The following is a 21396-nucleotide window of genomic DNA, read 5'->3' on the forward strand; positions in this document are numbered from 1 at the left end:
AAAAAGCTGGTTTTCAGATTACACTGATTGCTTCAGCGCATATCTTTGTCTAAAAAATGTGTTGTGGCTTCTTCTGATGAGCATAGCACAACCGGCTAGTGCAAGCACATAGTAGATCATTTTTTTTTTCATGATGAAATACAGAGTAGATTAATTACCATGGAAGATTTTCTTAAGATAATATTACCATGGAAGATTGGAAGCGGTTTTCCATTTTATTATTAGGCATCTTATTCCTAACTGAGTGAAAGGCTGAATGCGGAATGCCCTGTTTCTAATCAGTTCACTGTGTGCTTATGTTCATCGATTATACATTTATACTAGTCGATATTGTAGTTTGTGTTAGTCAGCAGCTGCTGAATAGGTAGGGATGTAAGTTTTTCCTAGAGCTTCCAATTTTCAGTTTCATGAGTAGGATTTTTGGTCATGCCATAGACTTGATTTGCATTACAAACTGCGATATCTGGTCAATTAGTTACACTTAAAAAAGGCATGCCAAAACGTTTTTTTTTCACGAACGCGAAAAAGATTGCACGTCAACATATTAAAAGAAAACAAAATTTCAATTACTCAAAGCAATGGCCGGAAGCCATTACAAGGGTACAAGAAATAAAACTAGAGCGAAGAGCCGACTAAAGGAAACTTAAAGGACTAAGGCTGTGTTCGATACTAGATGTTGGGAACTACTACAGTGCACGCAAAAGGGAGCAACTCATTAGCGCATAATTAATTAAATATTAGCTTTTTTTGAAAAAATAGATTAATATGATTTTTTAAAGCATTTTTCCTATAGAAAAATTTTGCAAAAAAACACACCGTTTAAAAGTTTGGGAAGCGTACGTGGAAAATGATGGAGAGTGAGTTGGGAACAACGGAGGAACGAACGCAGCCTAAGACTTCGGAGCTAGTTGAGACACGAGAATTACATGCCAAAACGTCAATTACATATAAGTCGAATGCATGTGGTGTTCTTAGAGCATTACACCAAGAGCAGAAGAGCTCAAGGGAAGCATATTAGATGCTGTTGGTGATGCTCTTACCTTGAATTTTAGGGCTAACATGGGTTGCTACACCACCAAATTTCGGTATCATAAATTTTTGGTAAGATAATAAACCAAATATTAAAACCTCTCACTACCCAAAAAAGAATTGAAAATACCTATATATTCTCCTCACATTGGTTCAATTTTGATACCAAACCTAAATATTTATGAACCCTTTCAGAATTAGCACAAGTTTTTTGATTTTTTTGTCCTAAAATGGAAATATCTTGAAACTGAAGCTAAGCGTAGTGGGCCAGGAGCCCATTCACGAAGCCCAGTCTTCGAGCCCGCGTAACTGCTAAAGGCCATCTCGTCGTCGTCCTCCTCCCCAACTCCCCCCAACTGCCACCGCCTCAAAACCCTAGACAACTAGACAACCCACTACTCCTCGCTTAAACCCCGCCGTCCCCGCACCGCATGCTCCGCGCCGCCCCTCTTCCCCCCATCCCCCTCGTAGCCCACCGTCTTCCACCCCACCTCTCCGGCGGCGGCGGCGCCGGCGGCGGACGCGGCCATGGCGACCCCGTCGTACGCGGCGGTCAAGTGCCTCAACACGTCGTCCTCCAGCCGCAAGCGCTTCGTGGTAAGAGCATCCGCCCCTCCCCGCGCTTCCAGCAATCTCTCTCTCGCCCCCGCCTCCCCACGGAATCGAGCTCGTGGGCGCGTTTGGCGGCTGCTGATGTGGTTTCGTGCGTCCGTTGCGTGCGTGTGCTCGTGCAGTTCAAGTCCTTCTCGCAGCGGGTGGAGGAGATCGACATCGACGTGTACCGCAGCCTTCACGAGGTGAAGGCGGAGCCATCGAGCGGCTCCTCGTTCTTCCTCGACGCCCTCGTGGAGTGGAGGGTATCACCACTTCATCCCTCTCTTGCTTCCGTTCTTCAATTGTTCCTGGTTAACACTCGCACACTCAGAGCAGCGGAGATGCTAAATGTGGTGCTTAGATCACTAAGGAAAGCTTAAAACTGTCTCAATTAGGTGTCTTAAGTAGTGAGTGGTGTCATGAACTATGATGGATACACATGAATATTATGGTATTGTTTAGAATTTTGTTGTATTGAACAATAACAAACCATTCCCCATTTCTTTTGTTACCGAAATAAGCCACATACTGTTTGTTGACATATATGGAAATTAAGGATATTGCTGTAAAATTAAAATTGTTCAAAGGAAGAGCCTGGGAGATTATGTTATCAGTATTGTTCCTGAAGTACCAATAGCATAGCCTTAATCTACAGATGTATAGGAACTAAAATGTTTACATCTAAGTTATACTTGTGGTGATTTAGTGTGTACACGAAAAATTGCGGATGAGGGGATAATTTAGGATGTTTCCGTCCTAGGCATGCTTGTACATATTTGGTGCATGCATCTGAAGAACTAGATGAGGAGACAATTTTGGTCTTAGTGATGCTTGTATTTATGTGCTTGCTCATAGGCCTAAAACTTTTCAGTTATCTAGGGGATTATATCATTTAAAGCTTTAGGCCCCTTTGAATCGCAGGATTGAGAAAACGTAGGAATAGGAAAAACGTAGGATTTTGATAGGAATGTAAGTGTAAAACAGAGGATAACAAAACGCAGGAAAAACACAGGAATGACCGTTTGATTGAACCACAGGAAAAACACAAGAATTGGATGAGAGAGATAGACTCAAAGGAAAGTTAGCAAGAGGTTGAAGCTCTTGCTAAATTTCCTCCAAAATCTCTATAGGATTGTCCATTCCATAGGAATTTCAAAGGATTGGATAGGATTCAATCCTTTGTTTCAAAGGGCTTCATAGGAAATTTTCCTATAGGATTGAAATCCTCTAAAATTCCTATGTTTTTCCCCCAAATCAAAGGGGCCCTAGTTTGTTGAAACCAGCATCTCATGAATGAACTAAGGACAAACGCAGGAATATGATAGGGTTGCATGTGAAAAATGGAGGATTAGAAAACAAATGAATTTTGTAGGATAGGATATTTGGAACACAGGAATAAAAAATGGAGGATTAGAACACAGGATTCCATCCTATGGCAGCAATGATGAAAAAAAGAGGTTTTGGAGTGAATGTTTGGAATCCTTTGGAACTCCTGTGTTTTCATGGCAAGGCTACAGAACTCCAAAATTCCTTTGTGTGATTCCTACAATCCGAATGTGAATAGTAGCAAATCCAAAAGAATCATGGAGTCCTACAAAATCTGGTGTAAACCCTTTAATCCGAACAAGTCCTCAGAGTGGCCATGAGTTCTGTATGTGCATAAGTTACTGGAACTCTATGGGTTGAACTTGGTCATTAGGTGCAGATATAGACATGTATTTTTCAGGGACTTTCACTTTAATCATTCGCTCTGGTGAAGCTCTTACATTGTCAGTTGTGAGATTAAGGAAACACGTTGGATAAGTTGGTTAATGGCTTTGACTTCTGTTAGGAAATGGAGCAATTGGAATTGCTGCAATAACAACTGTGAACATTGAAAGAATAAATGGATGGTTGTGATCATGTCGGAGTTCAGTGCCTTATTTTTCTTCTAATGATTGGAATTTTCTTGTTATATGTGATTCAAATTTTGCAGCGTATATGGGATTATAATGTGTCATGAGTAGTTTTGTCCTTTTGGCATTGGCAAACTGTGAACATGATGTTTGTCAGTTTGTGATCTTGTGGTGTTTGAAAACGTCCAACTGCTATTATATGTTAGAATTAGAATTATACACTTGACTCCACTGAAACAAAAATAGGTTTATTTAGCTATTAGAATAAGGGTTCTAATATATTGTTCAATCATGAATATTCAGGCACCATTTTCCATGGGATAATGTTTTGATCTCTTAGCTAGCAAGCTAGATATTTGGACGTACAATTTTTTTACATTTTCCCTGTTTTGATTTGATGCTGACTTTGTGTCAGAAATAAATGCTTTACATCCCTTTTGGTGGGGGTTGAGGAGCTATTTCAACTACCTTTTAAGATTGGTGGTTTATAAGTTTGTTGGGATCTTTTGGGGAGCATTTAGCGGTGGAGAAAAAAATGGATGTTATTTGGATGATGGTGACCAGAGATAAGTAGAAGTTTGAATGATGAACTGAAGATGATAGTTAGCTGCACACCATTTGGTCTCTCTGTGCGATATTTGTAGTGTTCTAAAATTAGTTTTTAACGTTTGGAAAGGGATCCAAGTTTAGTTCATTTAAATTGTATAAGTCTTCAGTGATGTGCATTCAGTCTATCAGCTCTTCTAATATTGTTCTTTTCCACTGGTTCAGGAGCTCAATACTGCAGATGACTTCATCTCCTTTTATGAAGAGACAATACATTTGGTACAAACATTGCCTCAAATCGTGTTGCACTGTGAAAAAATATTCTCCGGACTTCTAAAAAGAATAAATATGAAGGCGAGATTGTCACTTGAACCAATACTGATGTAAGTGGACCATGCATTTAGAATGTAGTTGAATACTGTGACTTCTTGCTAGTTAAATGTATGGCTTTTTGCTCCTGTTAGATATTGCGCCCTAATTGTTTTTTAAATAGCCTCCATGTTTGGTAATAAACTGAGGATGAGCTTGAATAGAATGTTGCCTAACTGATCATTTGTCGAGGCTTGCTACAGGAGTCTATTGTTATCCTTGATTGTTCTGTTGGGTAACAAATAAGTTGTGTATATGTTATAGCCCGTTAGCTTGTCTTGTCTCTACTCTGTTGTGGAAATTAGGTTGAGCTTGCTGAGTGGGGTATGTTTCTGGATAACTTAAGAGAATATGAACTGTCATGAGATATTGCATCATGTTTGGTTTGATCAGATTGTTAATATTCTGCTTAACATGAAAATATGGCCATAACGGATTCCAAAGAGCCATGGAGCCAGAAGAGAAATTCAAACTTCCTTTTTCATGATCCATGGCATATCCTGGGCACTGCTACAATAGTTCAGCTATGGCTTGCAGCAATAATGACTGTTACCGTTATTGTATGTCTAAAGTGATGTTTTATATGCAGGTTAGTTGCAGCTCTCTCCAGGGATATTCTGGAGGATTTTTTGCCGTGAGTTTGCTAATTTAAATTAACTGTAGATACTGGATAGTTGTTGGTTTATACTTTTTAATTTTTATGGTTTTTGTCCATTTCTTGGTGGTGGTTGTTTGCTTGGTTTTCTGTTTATCTTAACTGGGCTTGCCCTTCTTTTGCATTTTTTTAATTGCAGTTTTTTAGGAAGACATGCTAATGCTATTTTAGCTCTCCTTAGTGACGGAGGTGATCGAGACCCTGAAATCATGGAGCAGGTAGATTATCTTCTTACAGTTATTTGTAAATCCTGTGTTTGAGCAGCAGAAGTCTTAATGATCCAGTTTAATCCAGGTCTTCACGTCATGGTCATATGTAATGATGTACTTGCAAAAGTATCTAGTTAAAGATGTTGTTCAGGTTCTCAGGTTAGTTCTTCCCCCTTTTAGATGATGATGACAGCATATATGCTGTTGGAAATATTTTCTCTTGGAGTATTTTTCCACATCATATTGATTTTTGTTTATAATTGAAGGATCACAGCTCCACTGAGATTTTTTCCAAAGGATTATGTTAGAGAGTTTATGGCTGAATCTGTTTCATTTGTTCTGAGGAATGCACCCAATGGTCAACAAATAGAAGGTATTCCTCCTTTTTTTTGCTTTTTTGTTTTTATTCAAGTAAATTAGCGGAAAGGAAGAGTACCTTTTGTTTCCTCTTGGGACTGCTCTCCTTTAGGCTTTTTACCTTTCGTTTCCAATGATGGTTAGTGGTTTCCAAGTCAACTAAGTTTCATGCTTGATCCAAAAGAACCTTGTGAGTCACCGACCTTATAGCGAGCTGATAGGTGGGTCTACCTATTGTTTGAGTAGCTCAATATAGCAAAAATGGGTAGTGTCCGCTAATAAATGGCTGTTGTTAGCTCTTGCAGTCTTCTGGTGCAGCAGCTGTTCATAGCAACCAGGGGATCCTCTAATAAATGGTCATTTGTAGCACTTTGTTCTTCTGTGGCACAGCAGCAGCACATTATGGCTATCTATAACCAGTTATGGCAACTAATGTTCTTGTAACACTGCATCTGTAGAATCACATTTTTTTTACTTCTATTGCACAGGAACAAACAACCACAATACAAGATAAGCCATTTTACTTTTATATTGTTTGATTTAAATTAACATGCCTACAAAGATAGACAAGTCTGTTGTGCGCTCTATATTGCTGCTACATGCTATCTGCTACAAAAACGTTTTTCTGCTCTGCCTCCTTGACACTAGTTGAAACATTGGCTGCACCTGCCATTCCCTCTCCTCAAGGGAATACCAGCACACTTATTACTGTGAAGGTTGTTTTGAACATGGTTGGAAAGAGAGGGCTTAACAGGGATCAAGTTTGTTGAGGTACTAAAAGAGATTGACTACATGACAATGGAGGCTTAGAAGGGGCCTGTGTTGCTGCTAAAAAGTGGCTATGTCCTTTCCATTTCTTTATCTTCCTCGTGTTCCGCTTTTCAGTTTATTCCTTTCCATGTTACTTCTGTAGTTTTTTGTGCCTTTTTACCATTTTTTTTATTCTTGAATAAGTTCAATTGTACTTTTGCTTGCTTACACCATGTTGATGATGCTAAATTCTGTATCTAAGTGAATTGTGTAACTTCAGGTTATATTAAGTCTTTAGCCTCTTAGTACTACTTTTTCTTTTTTGAGATAATTAGAACTACTTTTTTATGCAACTACCTAGCAGTCTGTTTGTTGAGGCATGTTCTTTTATGTGTCATATCCCTTCTCTTGCTTAGGAAAATATTCATACAACCAAGTAAGTAGAAGGGTTTAAGCCTTAGCCAATGCAATAAAAATGGGGGCGTTGTGAAGATTGCTGGTCTTGTTTGCATAGGTACTTTTATGTTTTTGTCATTCTAAGCTACTCTTCCTTTTTTTCCTTTGGTTGTTAGGTGTAAGGAATGTTCTACTTGAGGCTGCTAAAAATCCATCACCCGTACATATAGATGGGATAACTGCTTTGCTATGTCATGTCATGAGAGGAACATACACAAGACTTCACTCCAGAGCTGGAAAGATTATGGAGTTCTTGTTGAGCAAGTCAAACCTCACTACTATTCAAGAAAAATTCCCTGATGGTTAGATAACCTTCTGTGCAATGACATATACTAACTACTGTAATTTTTGTGCCGATTAGTTACTTTGCACTTTCTTTCTTTTGACTGATGTACTGCTCTTTTTATTGGTCATATCCTTTCATATCAATATAGCTGAAATGGCTATTGTTCATCATTGATTCATCATAAATGAGTTTTTGGTTTTGCTAATTGCTGTGTTGTCCTTTTTGAATCATACATGAGAAACTTGTAATGTGAACAATTCTTTTTTGTGACCAGTGCATTAACACAAAATGCAGGGTCTTCTACTATTCGTGAAGTCATAACTGGGCTGATTCATAGGTTGTGCGATGAGATAGATAAAAAAGAGTTGCAATTGATATATACTTGTTTATTTGAAGAGATCAACATTTGTATCAAGGATGGCTACTTGGACCATTTGAAGTGCTTGATCGATTTTCTTACATTCGCTTTACAAAACAGCAAGCAAAGTGATGTGGCTGGTATGAGTTTCCATCTCATGGCACATATGCTTTGGCTGCTTGAATTTTATTGTTTCTTTAATAAAAATGATTAATTTGTACTTCACCTTTTTTTCCAGATAAGGCTAACATCCTTAAACTTGTTAAATCGCTGGTCAGTAAGTATATGCTTCCTGGCAGCTGTACTGGAGAAACTTCATCATCTGAGGTTGTGAACAGTGTTCTGGATTTTCTGCTTTGTGTTTTGGATGTTCCAGTTATTCTTGGCAATTTATCCTTTATATCACCCTTCTATGATCCAGTATTCAAATTAACAGATTTGAGGTAAAACTTCATCTTAATTGATACTGGTTTGCTTGTACAGCTCCTGTGCATATCTTTTATATTGATGATAGTAGTATAGAGCTAGTTGGTCCACTAATGATTTTGACTAAATATTTTCAGCATGCTTGTCTTTGTGAGGAAACTATTGACAAAGGGTCCAAAAATTATACAAACTTTTGAGAGTCAGATATTGAGGTATGTGCTAATATTTATTGCTATTGCTTAAAAATATTCTCATACGCTCACACACATAAAGGTTTGACCATGCAATTTGATGCCATGTAACAGTGCAATGGATACTTTTCTCGAGACTTCACCTGAGGAAGTTTTGTTTATCCTTCTGCATTTCTTTAAGAGAGCAAAGACGCAAATAACTCTTCATGGCATTGATGGCAGTTATATACATCGGGAGAAGAAAGTATGCAAATTCATTGAATCAAAAGTCTCTTTCTGGCTAGAGCTATTAGAGGACATAGTTAAAACTGGTAACCACACAAGTAACCTGGTCAATGAAAAGGAAGCTGCTATATTGTGGGGATCTATTTGCTGCTATCCTAATATCAAAGATGTACCTCAAGTTAGTTTGTCAATGTTAAATAAGTTAATTTGCAACCTTGATCGGCTGCTTGAAGTGGAAGCAGGTGATTCTACTTGACGATCTGTACTTTCTTACAATGAGAACCATATTTTGTATTTCTGAAAGGCGTACTTTTGTATATATTGACATGCAGAGAGCATTAGCGGCCTTCCAAAGACTACTTGGAGAAGTCTACTTGGCGCAGCATTATCATCATATCATGAATTACAGCTTATTAACACCAGTATAAGTTCAGGGATAGGCCAAATCTTATCTCTTGCCAAGAAACACAGCACAAGTCCACAAGTACTATCTGCTATAGCTGAATACTTGGATTCCCTGCATGGGTAAAGTTATATGCTCTCTACCTTTAAATTCTATATTCATCTACCATGTTACTTTGACCATGTGGGGGCAATTAAAACTTTTTCCTTTGTTTCTGTGAGCAGAGCAGCTTCCCTGGGAATGACAGGAGAATGTGATCCACAAAACCTTTTAGATTTGTTCTCTATCTTTGCTGTTAACTTAAGCAGTCCAAATAAGGATCTCCGGGTTTTAACATTGAGGATTTTATCCTATTTTGGGAAGATGGATCAACGTCTAGGCACAGATGAAGAGCGTCCACATAAGAGGCAAAAAACAGAAGATTCTGGTGACGACACTATTGATATGAAATATGCTAATGTATGTCCTATCAGGCTATCAGCTAATATTTCACTTATTATTTTGCCTTTTTATCCTGATATTTCCCTTGAAACCAGGTCTTGGACACACTTCTGGCTGTTGAATCAACTCCAATATCCGTATCTACTAGCCGGAAAATTGCTATCTTTGTTTCCCGCATACAAATGAGCCTATCTTCCAAGATGGTCCACGAAGATTACATACCTCTTCTCTTGCATGGGATTATTGGCATATTATATAATAGATTTAGTGATCTCTGGCCACCAGCACTGGATTGTCTTGCCGTCCTTATTAGTAAACACAAGGAGCTTGTGTGGGATCAATTTATTCAATTTATCGCAACCCACCAGTCAAATGGTCCGAGTGTGAAAAATCAGGATAAGCTGGAAGCTACAATCCAACCACAATGTATGTCTCATATATTTGTGTAGTGTTTTAATTGTACTATTCTTCTCCAAGCCCACCATTAGAGCAAACCTCTATTTGTATTTGTGCCTTAGTTGCTCTTATCCATATTTTGCCTTGCTGCATGACTAGTTCTATTCATATAGAAAGAGAATATAGCAGAAACAGCCATGTTTTCTGTACTACCTGGCAGTTCATGTCTTATCTTTTGTGAGTATATACTTGTCCGTACTAATACTACATACTCCCTCCTATTCTATAATAATTGATGTTTTGGACAAGGTTGAAATCAAACTTTTAACTTTGACCATCAATAACTTTAAAAATATTTAGTTTAAAGAAACTAGAACAGCATATATAGATTTATCATTCAAAGCACTATAATAAAAGTAAACATGCATTTATTTATTGTATATATTATAATATAAAAATAAGGTCAAAGATATATTTTGTAGACCGTGTCATTGTCCAAAATGCCAATTAAAATGAAACCGGGAGGGAGTACTGTTTTGCGTGCTACTACTCTGAATGTCAATTCTGCCTTTGTGCAGTTTAGCTCACTAAACTGGTAATTTATCTTCAAACTTCACTTATTTGTGATACCCTTGTTATGCATGGTAATTTTTATGGTATATGAATAGCAACAAAAATACATCAGTAATGAGGGTAGAGTGTAGACTGCAATATTTGGGGTTATAGTCTATTTTCTCTGGTTCATTTTCCTAAACTTTTGATGATTTCCATTTGTACTAAATTTCTTCTCGGTCGATTTTGCAGCTATTTTTGACTGCTTCAGCATATACCTTTCTACAAACTACGATTGCACACCTCTGGAGACAGTTGCTACCCTTTTGCTTCAGTCTCTCCAGAAGATATCTGATGTTGCTGAGTCTCGATCACGGCATCTTGTGCCATTATTTCTAACCTTCATGGGCTATGATAATAGCAACATCACTAGGTATCTAGTTGATAACACATATTATTACTGTTGCATTCCAGAATTGAAATTTGAAGTCCACTCCTTGTTAATATTTTTTTTTGTTCTTGTTTTGTGCAGTGTTGATTCATATATATCTAACAAATGTAAAGGCAAACAATGGAAGACGATTCTGAAAGAGTGGTTGAATGTCTTGAGATTAATGCGCAATGCTCGATCATTATATCAGAGCAAGATTCTTCAGGAAGTACTAACTAAAAGGTTTGTGATTGAATATTAATATATTTTTTCTATTTCTGCAGGTGAAGTATTATGTGATAATGTGTTGATAAATTGATAAATCATTGGCAGGGTCTTAGACGAGAGTGATCCTGACATACAATCAAAAGCATTGGATTGCCTTTTAAACTGGAAGGATGAATTTCTGACACCATACAGTAAAAGTCTCAAGAATTTAATTGACTCAAAAACTCTACGTGAAGAGCTCACTACATGGGCAGTTTCATATGATTCCTTGTCTATCCAGAAAGACCACAGAAGTAGTGTTGTTCCTTTGGTTATCCGTGTATTGACACCTAAATTAAAGAAATTTAAGTTGCTTGGTTCTCGAAAGGTCCGTATTTACTTAGCTAATTGTTTATGTACCACAATGGTTAAAATGGATATTTGTTTTTTAACTGGCACAAACTAACACCTGTATATCGTGCTTTGTTGTGCCAGCACACAGGGGTTAGCCATCGAAAGGCAATTCTCCGATTCCTTATGCAATTTGATTCAAATGAGCTTCAGCTCTTTTTCTCGTTACTTCTGAAGTCCTTGATCCCTGGGAACCTTCGACTTGAAATATTTGGGTCTCAGTCTGACAACCTGCTTGGAAATATTTCTGACATTGTGGAAGCTTCAACAGAGATCTGTTTAGAGAACCTAACATGGAAAAAAGCAAATGGTTTTCTTCATTTGGTTGAAGAAATCTTTGGTACTTTTGGTATGGCACTTATAAGTCCAGTTCTTGATGTTCTATTGCTCATTGTTGTTCGCTTGCTTGAGAGTTGCATGCGGAATCTCAGAAGTATGAATGAAGAGGACTATCCTAGCAAGCAATCAAATGACCCTGATGACGAATGTTCTATGACTCTGGAAGCTGGTAATTCTATGAGCCTGAAAGAACACTCAAAAGATCTGCCCTCAGCAGACCATAACAAGGTGTGTAAATACTTGTGTGTTGCAACGGATTTCAAATAAACATCAAATTTTCTAAACTTAGAACTTGTATGGCCACAGATATCCTTTTAGTATGATGGATATCAAGAAATAACTCATATGATTTGCAACCAAACATTAATCTGCAAACAACTCTACAGAGGTTGTGGTTGAGCGATGGCCGATGGCAGACTCACCATTAATAGAACTACTTTTTAAGTTAGCCCAACTATAGTGATTATGTATCGTGATTCATGCAACTAGTCCAAACTAGTTAAGTCTATTGTAGTTCATTTTTTCTTGTGCTTGATATCAACAAAACGTCTCCTATCGGGTATGATAATATATCCACGTCGCCAATCTTAAACAACAGTGACAGGTATCGGCTTGGATCCGTAGGCATGAAGGTGCTTGAAACTGCTGTCCTATATGCCTTGGAAAAAGCATGGTGCTCTGACTGTTCCCACTTCCAGATCAATTTAGTTGTTGTTCCCTCTGAATCCAAGTACAAGTAGTTTTATACTTATGCACACAAATTAAGAAAATAACTCAAATGACTTTATTACCCTTCATAATTTGGCTAGAAGTTCTGAATTGACTTACATTTAGCAAAGAGTTGAGAAGGCTAAAATGTCCTACTTTTGGAATTGTAGGGACTACTCCCTCTGTCCAAAAAAAAACGAATCTAGGACTGGATATGACACATTATAGTACAACAAATCTGGACAAAGGTATGTCTAGATTCGTAGTACTAGGATGTGTCACATCCAGTTTATGGGACGGAGGGAGTACATGTTCTCTCCATTCTCTCCAACTTGTGTTTCACATCAATGCGGCGGCCTCTGCCGATGCTCAACTTTGACAAATTCCTTTTCTTATTCTATGCTAACAAGACTATTAATACTACAATGGCCATGAGGGTAGTTCTGATGTTAAATCTATTGATACCAACTTCATAGGACAAATCAAAGTACTTCTGTATATATGAGGGGGTAAAAATTTTGAAGTAGAAATGCACTAATTCTGAAATGACAGCTAAAATAGAATGGAGGAGCCGAGCAAGTATCATGTTCAACAGAATCACCAAAAATAGCTTTTGTGGTACAAAATGAAGAATGGACCTCTGTACACCAATATAATGAAGACATGCCCGGATGCTCCATAAAATCTGAAAGTATTTGATATTGTAGGGAAGAACTAGTTAATTGTATTTAGCAAATCCTAGAAAGCATAGCCAGTACTTGCATGATCATATCGAATACTCGATGCTAATTGTGTTCTTGCATAGTTGTCTCTTCTTATGATGAAGCTATTAATTATGTTGGTCAAGTGCAATATCTTATCTGTGGTAACCCCCATCAGCTACCTCACTGTCATGCAGGAAAGTGTCTCAATCAAGCAATTGAAGGATTTAAGGTCTTTATGTATTAGAATTGTTTCCTTGGCACTTAACCAGTATGGGAGTAATGACTTTGGAGAAAAATTCTGGAATATCTTTTTTACTTCTGTGAAACCTCTGATTGACTGCTTCAGACAAGAGGCGTCCAGTAGTGAGAAGCCAAGTTCATTATTTTCATGCTTCATGGCTATGAGTCAGAGCCCAAAACTAGCATCATTACTGGGGGCACACAACCTTGTACCAGCCATTTTTTCTATCTTAACTGTGAAGAAAGCATCAGGATCCATCACATCCTATGCACTTGAGTTCATTGAGAATCTGATCAAGCTGGATACTGATTTAGAGCAGCATGGAGATCATTCACTGAAGAAAATTCTTGTCCCACATATGGATGTTCTTCTCCATAGTCTCAATGATTTTGTTAGTTATCGCAGAGAACTTCACAGGTATATTTCGCTTTATTTAATTTTGGAGTTTGTTGTTTATCTATCCATTATTAGTGAAACCCCTCATGTGTGAGGCTAAGGCCTTTGAAACTATTTTTTATTTTGTACAAATGTGCTGCATTTGCAATTCTTTATAAACTCTTCACTGGTTCTATCTGATCCTCTATCTTCATGGTCTGACTATCAGCTAGTATTATGGGCCATAACCCAGTATGGGGTGATGGTTCTTGGCCTATAGTATCGCAATCCAGAAGTTCCATGAAATATGTTTATTTTCAGGTGTTGTTTACGTTTCACAGCTGGGTTGAGCTCAGAATGTTCCAAGCGTCAAAAGCAAACAGCCATTTCATCCGTCCCAAAGTCCAGATTCATAGTATTAGGTGGTGTCTAATCTAATAGCAGGTTGCTATATTTTAGGGCAGAGGGAGTAGTTTTAAAGAGCCAAAGAACATGAGCTTTTAAAATTATATTTAGGTGCTACACATATTTTGGAAACATATCTTTAGTTCGTCCAAAACATATTTGCAGAATATACAAATGAGTTAATGCTAGTTATGTGATGTATTATGATCCCTTTTGTTGCTTGGGGATTCTCCACAATGAGTATCACACATTTAGGAGCTTATGTTTTGAATATTCAAAGCTTGACTCAAAATCCAAAATCTGGTATTTTTGGTGTCTACAGGAAATCTGGGACGTGGCTTGGGCAGCGCGAACTAAGGCTGTTTAAATTATTGATGAAGTACATCACAGACCCCTCATCTGCAGAGCATGTTTTAGATCTCATCCTTCCGTTTTTCAGCAAGAAAGATTTGAACCCTGGTAAGCCTTTCTGTCAAGTTTACCTTATGCAACATGCATATTGTGCTTCAGCATCCATGAAAAAGACGAGGTTATTGATTATTATTTTACGCTCATCTTATTTTTGTATGATAGATGAATGTTTGGAAGCTCTACGTGTTGTTGGGGGAATACTTGCAAATCTAAGATGTGGAGTATCTGCTAAAATTCTAAATGCACTGAACCCATTGCTTGCCACTGCTGGACTGGAGCTGCGATTATGTATCTGTGATATTTATGTTGGACTATCATTTCACGAGCCTTCAGTGTCCACTCTGGTGATCATTGATACATTTTTTTATGTGGTTTCCTTTGTGGCGACTTCCCTGCAATATCTATTCCTTTTATATAGCTTGCATTGTGATTTTTGATATCTTTTACAGGCTATGTTAGTGCGAGATCTCAATGCAGTTTCAACATCAGAACTTGGAGAAGTAGATTATGACACTAGAATTAAAGCATACGATACGATTCAGCCACAATCTTTTCTTGACATGAGAGAGGAGCATGTGGGTGCCATATTATCTCATTGTGTGTATGATATGTCATCTGAAGAGTTGATTTTTCGGCAAAGTGCATCCAGAGCTCTTCAATCGTTCCTGGATTTCTCTGCTTCAATCATGAATAATGAGTCGAAACACTGTATAGAAACAGAGAATAATTCCAATGGCATTTGGACAAAAGGCAGTATTCACCAGATATTGGAGAAAACTTACCTGCACAATATGGGGGTGGCAATGAGCAAAGATATATCAATTCAGAAGGTTTAAATTTGATTTATATTTTTTATCTTAGCATACGATGTTTTTGGTAAAAGCTGAAACTAATGTTATTGTGTTCTCAGGAGTGGATTATTTTACTTCGGGAGATGGTCTATAATTTTAATCATGTCCCATCCTTAAACTCCTTTATTCCTCTCTGTAAGGAAGACCTGGAAGAGGACTTTTTCCACAATATTACTCATTTACAGGTAAATTACTTTATTCAGCCCCAAAGGCAACAAAAAGACAGTACTACTTGATTACTTATTTACTTGTATGCTTGTATCTGTTGATGCAGGCGGGTAAAAGATCCAAAGCATTGTCTCTTTTCAAGCAGCGGATCAAAGATACCGAGTTTTCTGAGGTACATTATAAAATATCAAGTTCTTAATGGTGGAACATGTAATCTGACAAAATTGAATTGTTTTCCTAGATGATTGCCTATTTGTTTTCGTAGTTGAGTTAAAAATTCGGTGCTTCATACATAGTAGCTTTATGTTGCTATTCATTACCATAGGTGTTTTGTGCTGCATTTCACCCCATCAGTTGGTGTACTAACACCTTACACTTGAGTTATCTTTTGTTGCTTGCTGGTAGTTCAGGGTTATGCATCTTGTGGTTACTGGTACATCAGGGGCATCCGTTAGATCTTTTGTTTTTCTTCAACAAACTTAACTGTTGTTTATTTGTTCATTTTAATCTTATTTTTTTCATTCTAGGATGTGACGATGAAAGTCTTTGTTCCACTCTTTTTCAACATGTTTTTTGATGTCAAAGCTGGGAAGGGTGAACAAGTAAGAGATGTATGCTTGGATACACTTTCTTCTATTGCTGCCAAGGTGCAGTGGGAGCACTATCGAACAATATTGATGAGATGCTTCCGTGAGTTGAGCCTCAAGCCTGATAAGCAGAAGATCATATTGAGGCTTATATGTGCTGTGCTAGACTCGTTCCATTTCATGAAACCTGCGCATGATGTCTCAAGGAATTCTGATGCTATGAATGAGGATTCTGATTCTTCCTTGACTTTCTCCTCAACGATAGTCTCTTCTGAGAAGCAACACTACCTGCAAAAGATAGTCTTCCCACAGGTTCAAAAACTGTTAGGAGCAGATCCAGAGAAAGTCAACGTAAGCATAAACCTGGTAGCACTTAAAATACTTAAGTTACTACCGGTAGATTATTTCGAGTCACAACTTTCAAGCATCATACATCGGATTTGTAACTTTCTCAAGAACCGTCTTGAAAGCATACGAGATGAAGCAAGGTCAGCTTTGGCTGCATCTCTAAAGGAGCTTGGGATTGGGTACTTGCAGTTCGTGGTCAAGATATTGAGGGCAATACTGAAAAGGGGTTATGAATTACATGTTTTGGGCTACACACTTCATTATTTGTTATCAAAAACCATAACTTCTGATATGAATGGTAGGCTTAACTATTGTTTAGAAGATTTGCTTGCTGTTGTTGAGAGTGATATACTTGGGGATGTTGCGGAGCAAAAGGAAGTTGAGAAGATTGCATCCAAAATGAAAGAGACGAAGAAGAGAATGTCATTAGAGACACTCAAGCTGATTTCTCAATGTGTTACATTCAAGACACATTCTTTGAAATTAATCTCACCGATTTCTTCCCATCTTCAGAAGCACCTTACTCCGAAATTAAAGTCAAAACTTGAGATGATGTTACATAATATAGCCCTGGGGATCGAATGCAATCCATCTACTGAAACGTTTGACTTATTTGTATTTGTTTATGGGCTTATTAAGGACACCATTACAGCAGGTGAGTCTCAGTGCAAAGAGAATGCGGGATCTGGTCATGGTCAAGAAAATACTCGTAGAAACAAATTGCTTGGACTACATGATAGTGGGTTGCAAAATTCATATATAATCACGAAATTTGCAGTTGCTTTATTGCGTAACCGTCTAAAGAGCATCAAGCTACATAAGAACGATGAGGAACTTTTGTCGAAGTTGGATCCTTTTGTCAAACTTTTGGCAGAATGCTTGAGTTCCAAACACGAAAGTGTCCTCTCGATTTCTTTTAGATGTCTTGCCTTGTTGATTAAACTTCCTTTGCCATCTCTCAAGGACAATGCAAATCTGATCAAGAATGTACTTATGGACATTGCACAGAGAGCTGGGAATTCCAATGGTCATTTGGTCACATCTTGTTTGAAACTGCTTGCTGATCTACTTAGGGGTTTCAGGATTTCACTTTCAGATGATCAGCTCCAGATTATTGTTCATTTCCCTATTTTTGTTGATCTCCAGACAAACCCTTCACCCGTTGCCTTGTCGCTTTTGAAGGCAATAGTCAAAAGAAAATTGGTTTCCCCTGAGATTTATGATATTGTAGTTAGGATAGGAGAATTGATGGTAACAACTCAAACTGAATCTATACGCCAGCAATGCATCCAGATTCTGCTGCAATTTTTTCTAAATTATCCACTCTCTGAGAAGCGTTTACAGCAACATATTGATTTTTTCCTGACAAATCTAAGGTAAGAATATCCGTAGCTACTTACCTTTGGTATTGCCTTTGTGCGTTGTAAGCTAACCTTATGCAAATTTGCAGTTATGAGCATCCATCAGGAAGAGAAGCTGTGCTTGAGATGCTCCACAATATTCTTACCAGATTTCCCCAGAGGATAGTTGATGACCAGGGTCAAACATTTTTCCTCCATCTTGTAGTTGCCTTATCAAATGAACAGCACCAGAATGTGTCTTCTATGATCCTTAGGGCAATCCAAAAGTTGTTGGGGCGCATCGGTGATCAGGGAAAGAATTCTATATTTGAATATACTCTTTCATGGTACACAGGTGAAAAACAGAATCTGTGGAGTGCTTCAGCGCAGGTTAATATCAGAACTACTTTATTTTCCCAAGCACTACATTGCACGATTTAGTGCGGGCAGTTGCAAATTGTGCCCTGGATTTGCTTTCACATTTTGGGAGAGCATTGAAGCATTTCCCTCATATTATTTTATTGCATTTATACAATCTTCGTTTCATGAACTGAGAAATAATCCTTGTAAAAAAATTTTCAGGTCATTGGTTTACTTGTAGGGGATCGTTCGTTGGGAATTGGCAAACACCTTAACAACATTTTGGCTAACGCTAAGCAAATAATGGAATGTTCTGTCATTGCTTCTGGAGGACAAGTAGATTTAGCTGATGAAACTTGCCTGCCATTTTGGAAGGAATCGTACCACTCCATTGCCATGATGGAGAGGTTACTTGCACGATTTCCAGAGTTGTACTTCAAGCAAAATATGGAGGTATGATTACTTGTGAGCTGTATTTTTAAACTGTTTTACAAGAATAAATTCTGGCATGATTTTCTCTGATAGTTTGATGCAATGCTATTCTCCATTAATTGCATGCTGAGAACCATCATAGTACATAGATGACTCTTGATATGCATCTGTTAGCCTTCTATTCAAGTGCACTTGGATATGGTCATTGCTTCACTAGTGTTCCCTTTGAACTAGCTCTGTATAACATTCAGATTATGTTATTTAAATCTAGATGATGACTAGCCTTTGTGTTTGTGCCTTATTATTACTGTATTTCCGTAGTTACGTCTTTTTTGTCCCATTTAATGATACTTAGTATTTTTTATTTTGATACTTCTGATTTGCGAGAAGTGGTTGTTAACAGTATGTGTTTGAGACCTGCAACTTCCTTTTGGTTGTGCAATCAAGTTTGTGACCCAATTCTACCTGCAGGAAATTTGGATGATAGTTTGCAAGTTGCTGATCCATCCCCATTCAATGTTGCGTAATATATCCAGCTCTCTTGTGGCCTCATATTTCTCTTTTGTAGAGAAGAGTAAGCGTGAAAAGAAATTTGATGGCAAGTCCTCACTGCTTATCCAACCAAGCATGCTATTCCTAATAGCTGTTTCGTTGATGAAACAATTGAGAGCAGAACTAAGTGATACTACAGCGAACAATCTAATTGTACAAAATCTTTCGTATTCTGTCTGTAACTTGCATACATTGGTTAAGCAAACAACCTCGCCACACCAGTTTTGGTCTAGCCTTAGTTCTTCTGATCACAGTGCATTCCTTGAGGGTTTTGAATTGTTTGGTTCAACAAAAGCAAAGAACGCATTTCTCATCTGCACTTCTGCATCTACTGATGTAAATGGATCTAACCTTGATGGAGGTGAAGAGCTTACATCTTTGTTAGTTTCTTCGCTCCTGAAGAGGATGGGAAAGATTGCAATGCAGATGCAGGATACGCAGGTAAGCAGCATCTCTCAACATGAATATTATTCTCAGATTGAACTTATACTTTGCATACAATACTTAGAGTTGTACTTTCACTATGCATGTGCAGATGAAGATTGTATTCAATTGCTTCAGCATGATTTCATCAGCGCTTGGTGCTGAAGTATCACTATCCTATGCTAACCTCTTCTTGGGCCCCTTATATAAAGTTTGTGAAGGATTTGCTGGGAAAGTCATCAGTGGTATGATCTCTGTCTTCATTATTCCAAACTGGGAAAGCTTCAAAATTGTTGGGATTCTTTGTTAAGTCCTTGTAGTTGTATTTATGTCATTAAACTTATCCGAAGCTATTTTTATTATCAGATGATGTCAAGCAATTAGCAGACAGTGTCCGCGACAAGTTGTGTGACCTGATTGGCACCGAGAAATTTGTAGAGGTTTACAACAGTGTCAGGAAGGGCCTCAAACAGAAGAGGGAGAGCAGAAAGCAGTCAGAGAAGCTTATCGCGGCCGTGGACCCGGCGCGCCATGCCAAGAGGAAGCTGCGCATCGCTGCCAAGCACCGGGAGCACAAGAGACGGAAGATAATGACCATGAAAATGGGGAGGTGGTTGAGGTAATTTTGGTATCATGTGCTATGTAGAATCAATTTGTACAGCGCTCATTTCCGCACTGCAAGTTCTTCGCGTAGAAGGCCTGCACGAAATTTTGGCATCTCTGCAGAATTTTCCCATAGTCCAATGTGTTGGTAGATCTGCTTAATGTAAACTTCGCTCTCACAGCAGAGTGAACTACTAGTAGACAGACATACACCACCATATGACAAAGGAAAGAGTTGCTTATTAGACGTGTATACTGTTAGGTACAGACGTGCTCGTGTTTTTTGACCTTAGTCTATAGTACAAGCGCATTGAGATACGGAGATCATATCTCGTCTCTTCTTTATTGTTTTTTGGGGTGTAACTCTATTTATGCGGAGAACAAAGCTGACGCTAACGCGAACCAGATTTATGTTTTTATTTACGGATCCGGATCAGCTGCAGTCATATTATTGACTAAGCAATTGTTTTACAGTGATGATGATGACCTGTCAGTACTTCTAATGGAAAGTGCAGCCAGATTAATGCCATCCAATATATTTCTTTTGAAATGATTCTCCTCTTGAACAGTCTTCTCATTCAAAATGCTACCTGCAAGAACACATAGCACCAATCTCATGTGGTGTTTGAATCTCCTAAAGATAAAGATAAAGTTTAAGTGTTTCACGTAAAATAAGGTGATAATAACGTGTGATTAATTGAGTTTTAATTATTACAAATTTGAGAAATGGATTAATCTGATATTTTAGAACAACTTTCATATAGAAAGTTTTTGCACAAAACACACCGTTTAGCAGTTTGAAAAGCGTGCATCAAAAAGTTTATCCAACTTTTGTTGGAGAAAAGAACAGAGCCGTATGGTAATAATACTACGTGCACCTGTTTAGTGGGAAAGCCAGTCTAATCGGTTTATTGGCAATGAGCCGATGATAGCACATGTACCTATCAACTGAAGAAAGCCATTCCAAAAACACCTACGGATTAAATTATGAAAAAGAAAACGACTTTTCTCCATCGAACTATTTCGCTAGAGCAACCCATTAAACTATTTTTGACTTATTTTTGCACCCTAAACTCCTAAAAAAAATTCCAACTTCTTAACGGTTTTTTCTCAATATAAGTTGTATTTTGCACTAAAACTTGATATGTGATATGTGCACTATAACTATGGACTTTTTTTTAAAAAAAAAGAACTATTTATGTAAGTTAGAAGCACCTGCGACTGATTTAAGCATCCATATTTTAAAGTTTCATGCAAATAGTCACGAAAAAAATAAAATATTTTTAAACTTTGATAGCGTTGTCATCTGTGTCTAAAAATTTCCAGCTTACAGTACAACTCGTATAAAAGAAACAAAAACTAA

At 37.8% G+C, this 21396-nt stretch overlaps 1 protein-coding gene across 1 annotated transcript; it reads left to right on the forward strand.

Moving 5' to 3' along the window:
* Positions 1 to 1373: 1373 nt before the first annotated feature.
* LOC107279412 (uncharacterized) lies at positions 1374 to 20492 on the forward strand. The gene is made up of 31 exons (XM_015760908.3): positions 1374 to 1626; positions 1764 to 1886; positions 4290 to 4447; positions 5023 to 5067; positions 5228 to 5306; positions 5383 to 5456; positions 5564 to 5670; positions 6977 to 7162; positions 7441 to 7644; positions 7743 to 7947; positions 8068 to 8142; positions 8236 to 8588; positions 8679 to 8871; positions 8974 to 9208; positions 9286 to 9616; positions 10391 to 10571; positions 10671 to 10811; positions 10902 to 11163; positions 11271 to 11753; positions 13132 to 13595; positions 14281 to 14417; positions 14532 to 14713; positions 14819 to 15199; positions 15280 to 15405; positions 15495 to 15560; positions 15916 to 17699; positions 17774 to 18053; positions 18246 to 18476; positions 18927 to 19448; positions 19543 to 19675; positions 19797 to 20492. The coding sequence occupies exons 1-31, from the start codon at positions 1558 to 1560 to the stop codon at positions 20051 to 20053; spliced, it is 8067 nt and encodes a 2688-aa protein (XP_015616394.1). The 5' UTR covers positions 1374 to 1557; the 3' UTR covers positions 20054 to 20492.
* Positions 20493 to 21396: the final 904 nt, after the last annotated feature.

Source organism: Oryza sativa, chromosome 1 (assembly GCF_034140825.1).
Source record: "Oryza sativa Japonica Group chromosome 1, ASM3414082v1".
In the NCBI taxonomy this organism is placed as follows: Eukaryota; Viridiplantae; Streptophyta; class Magnoliopsida; order Poales; family Poaceae; genus Oryza; species Oryza sativa.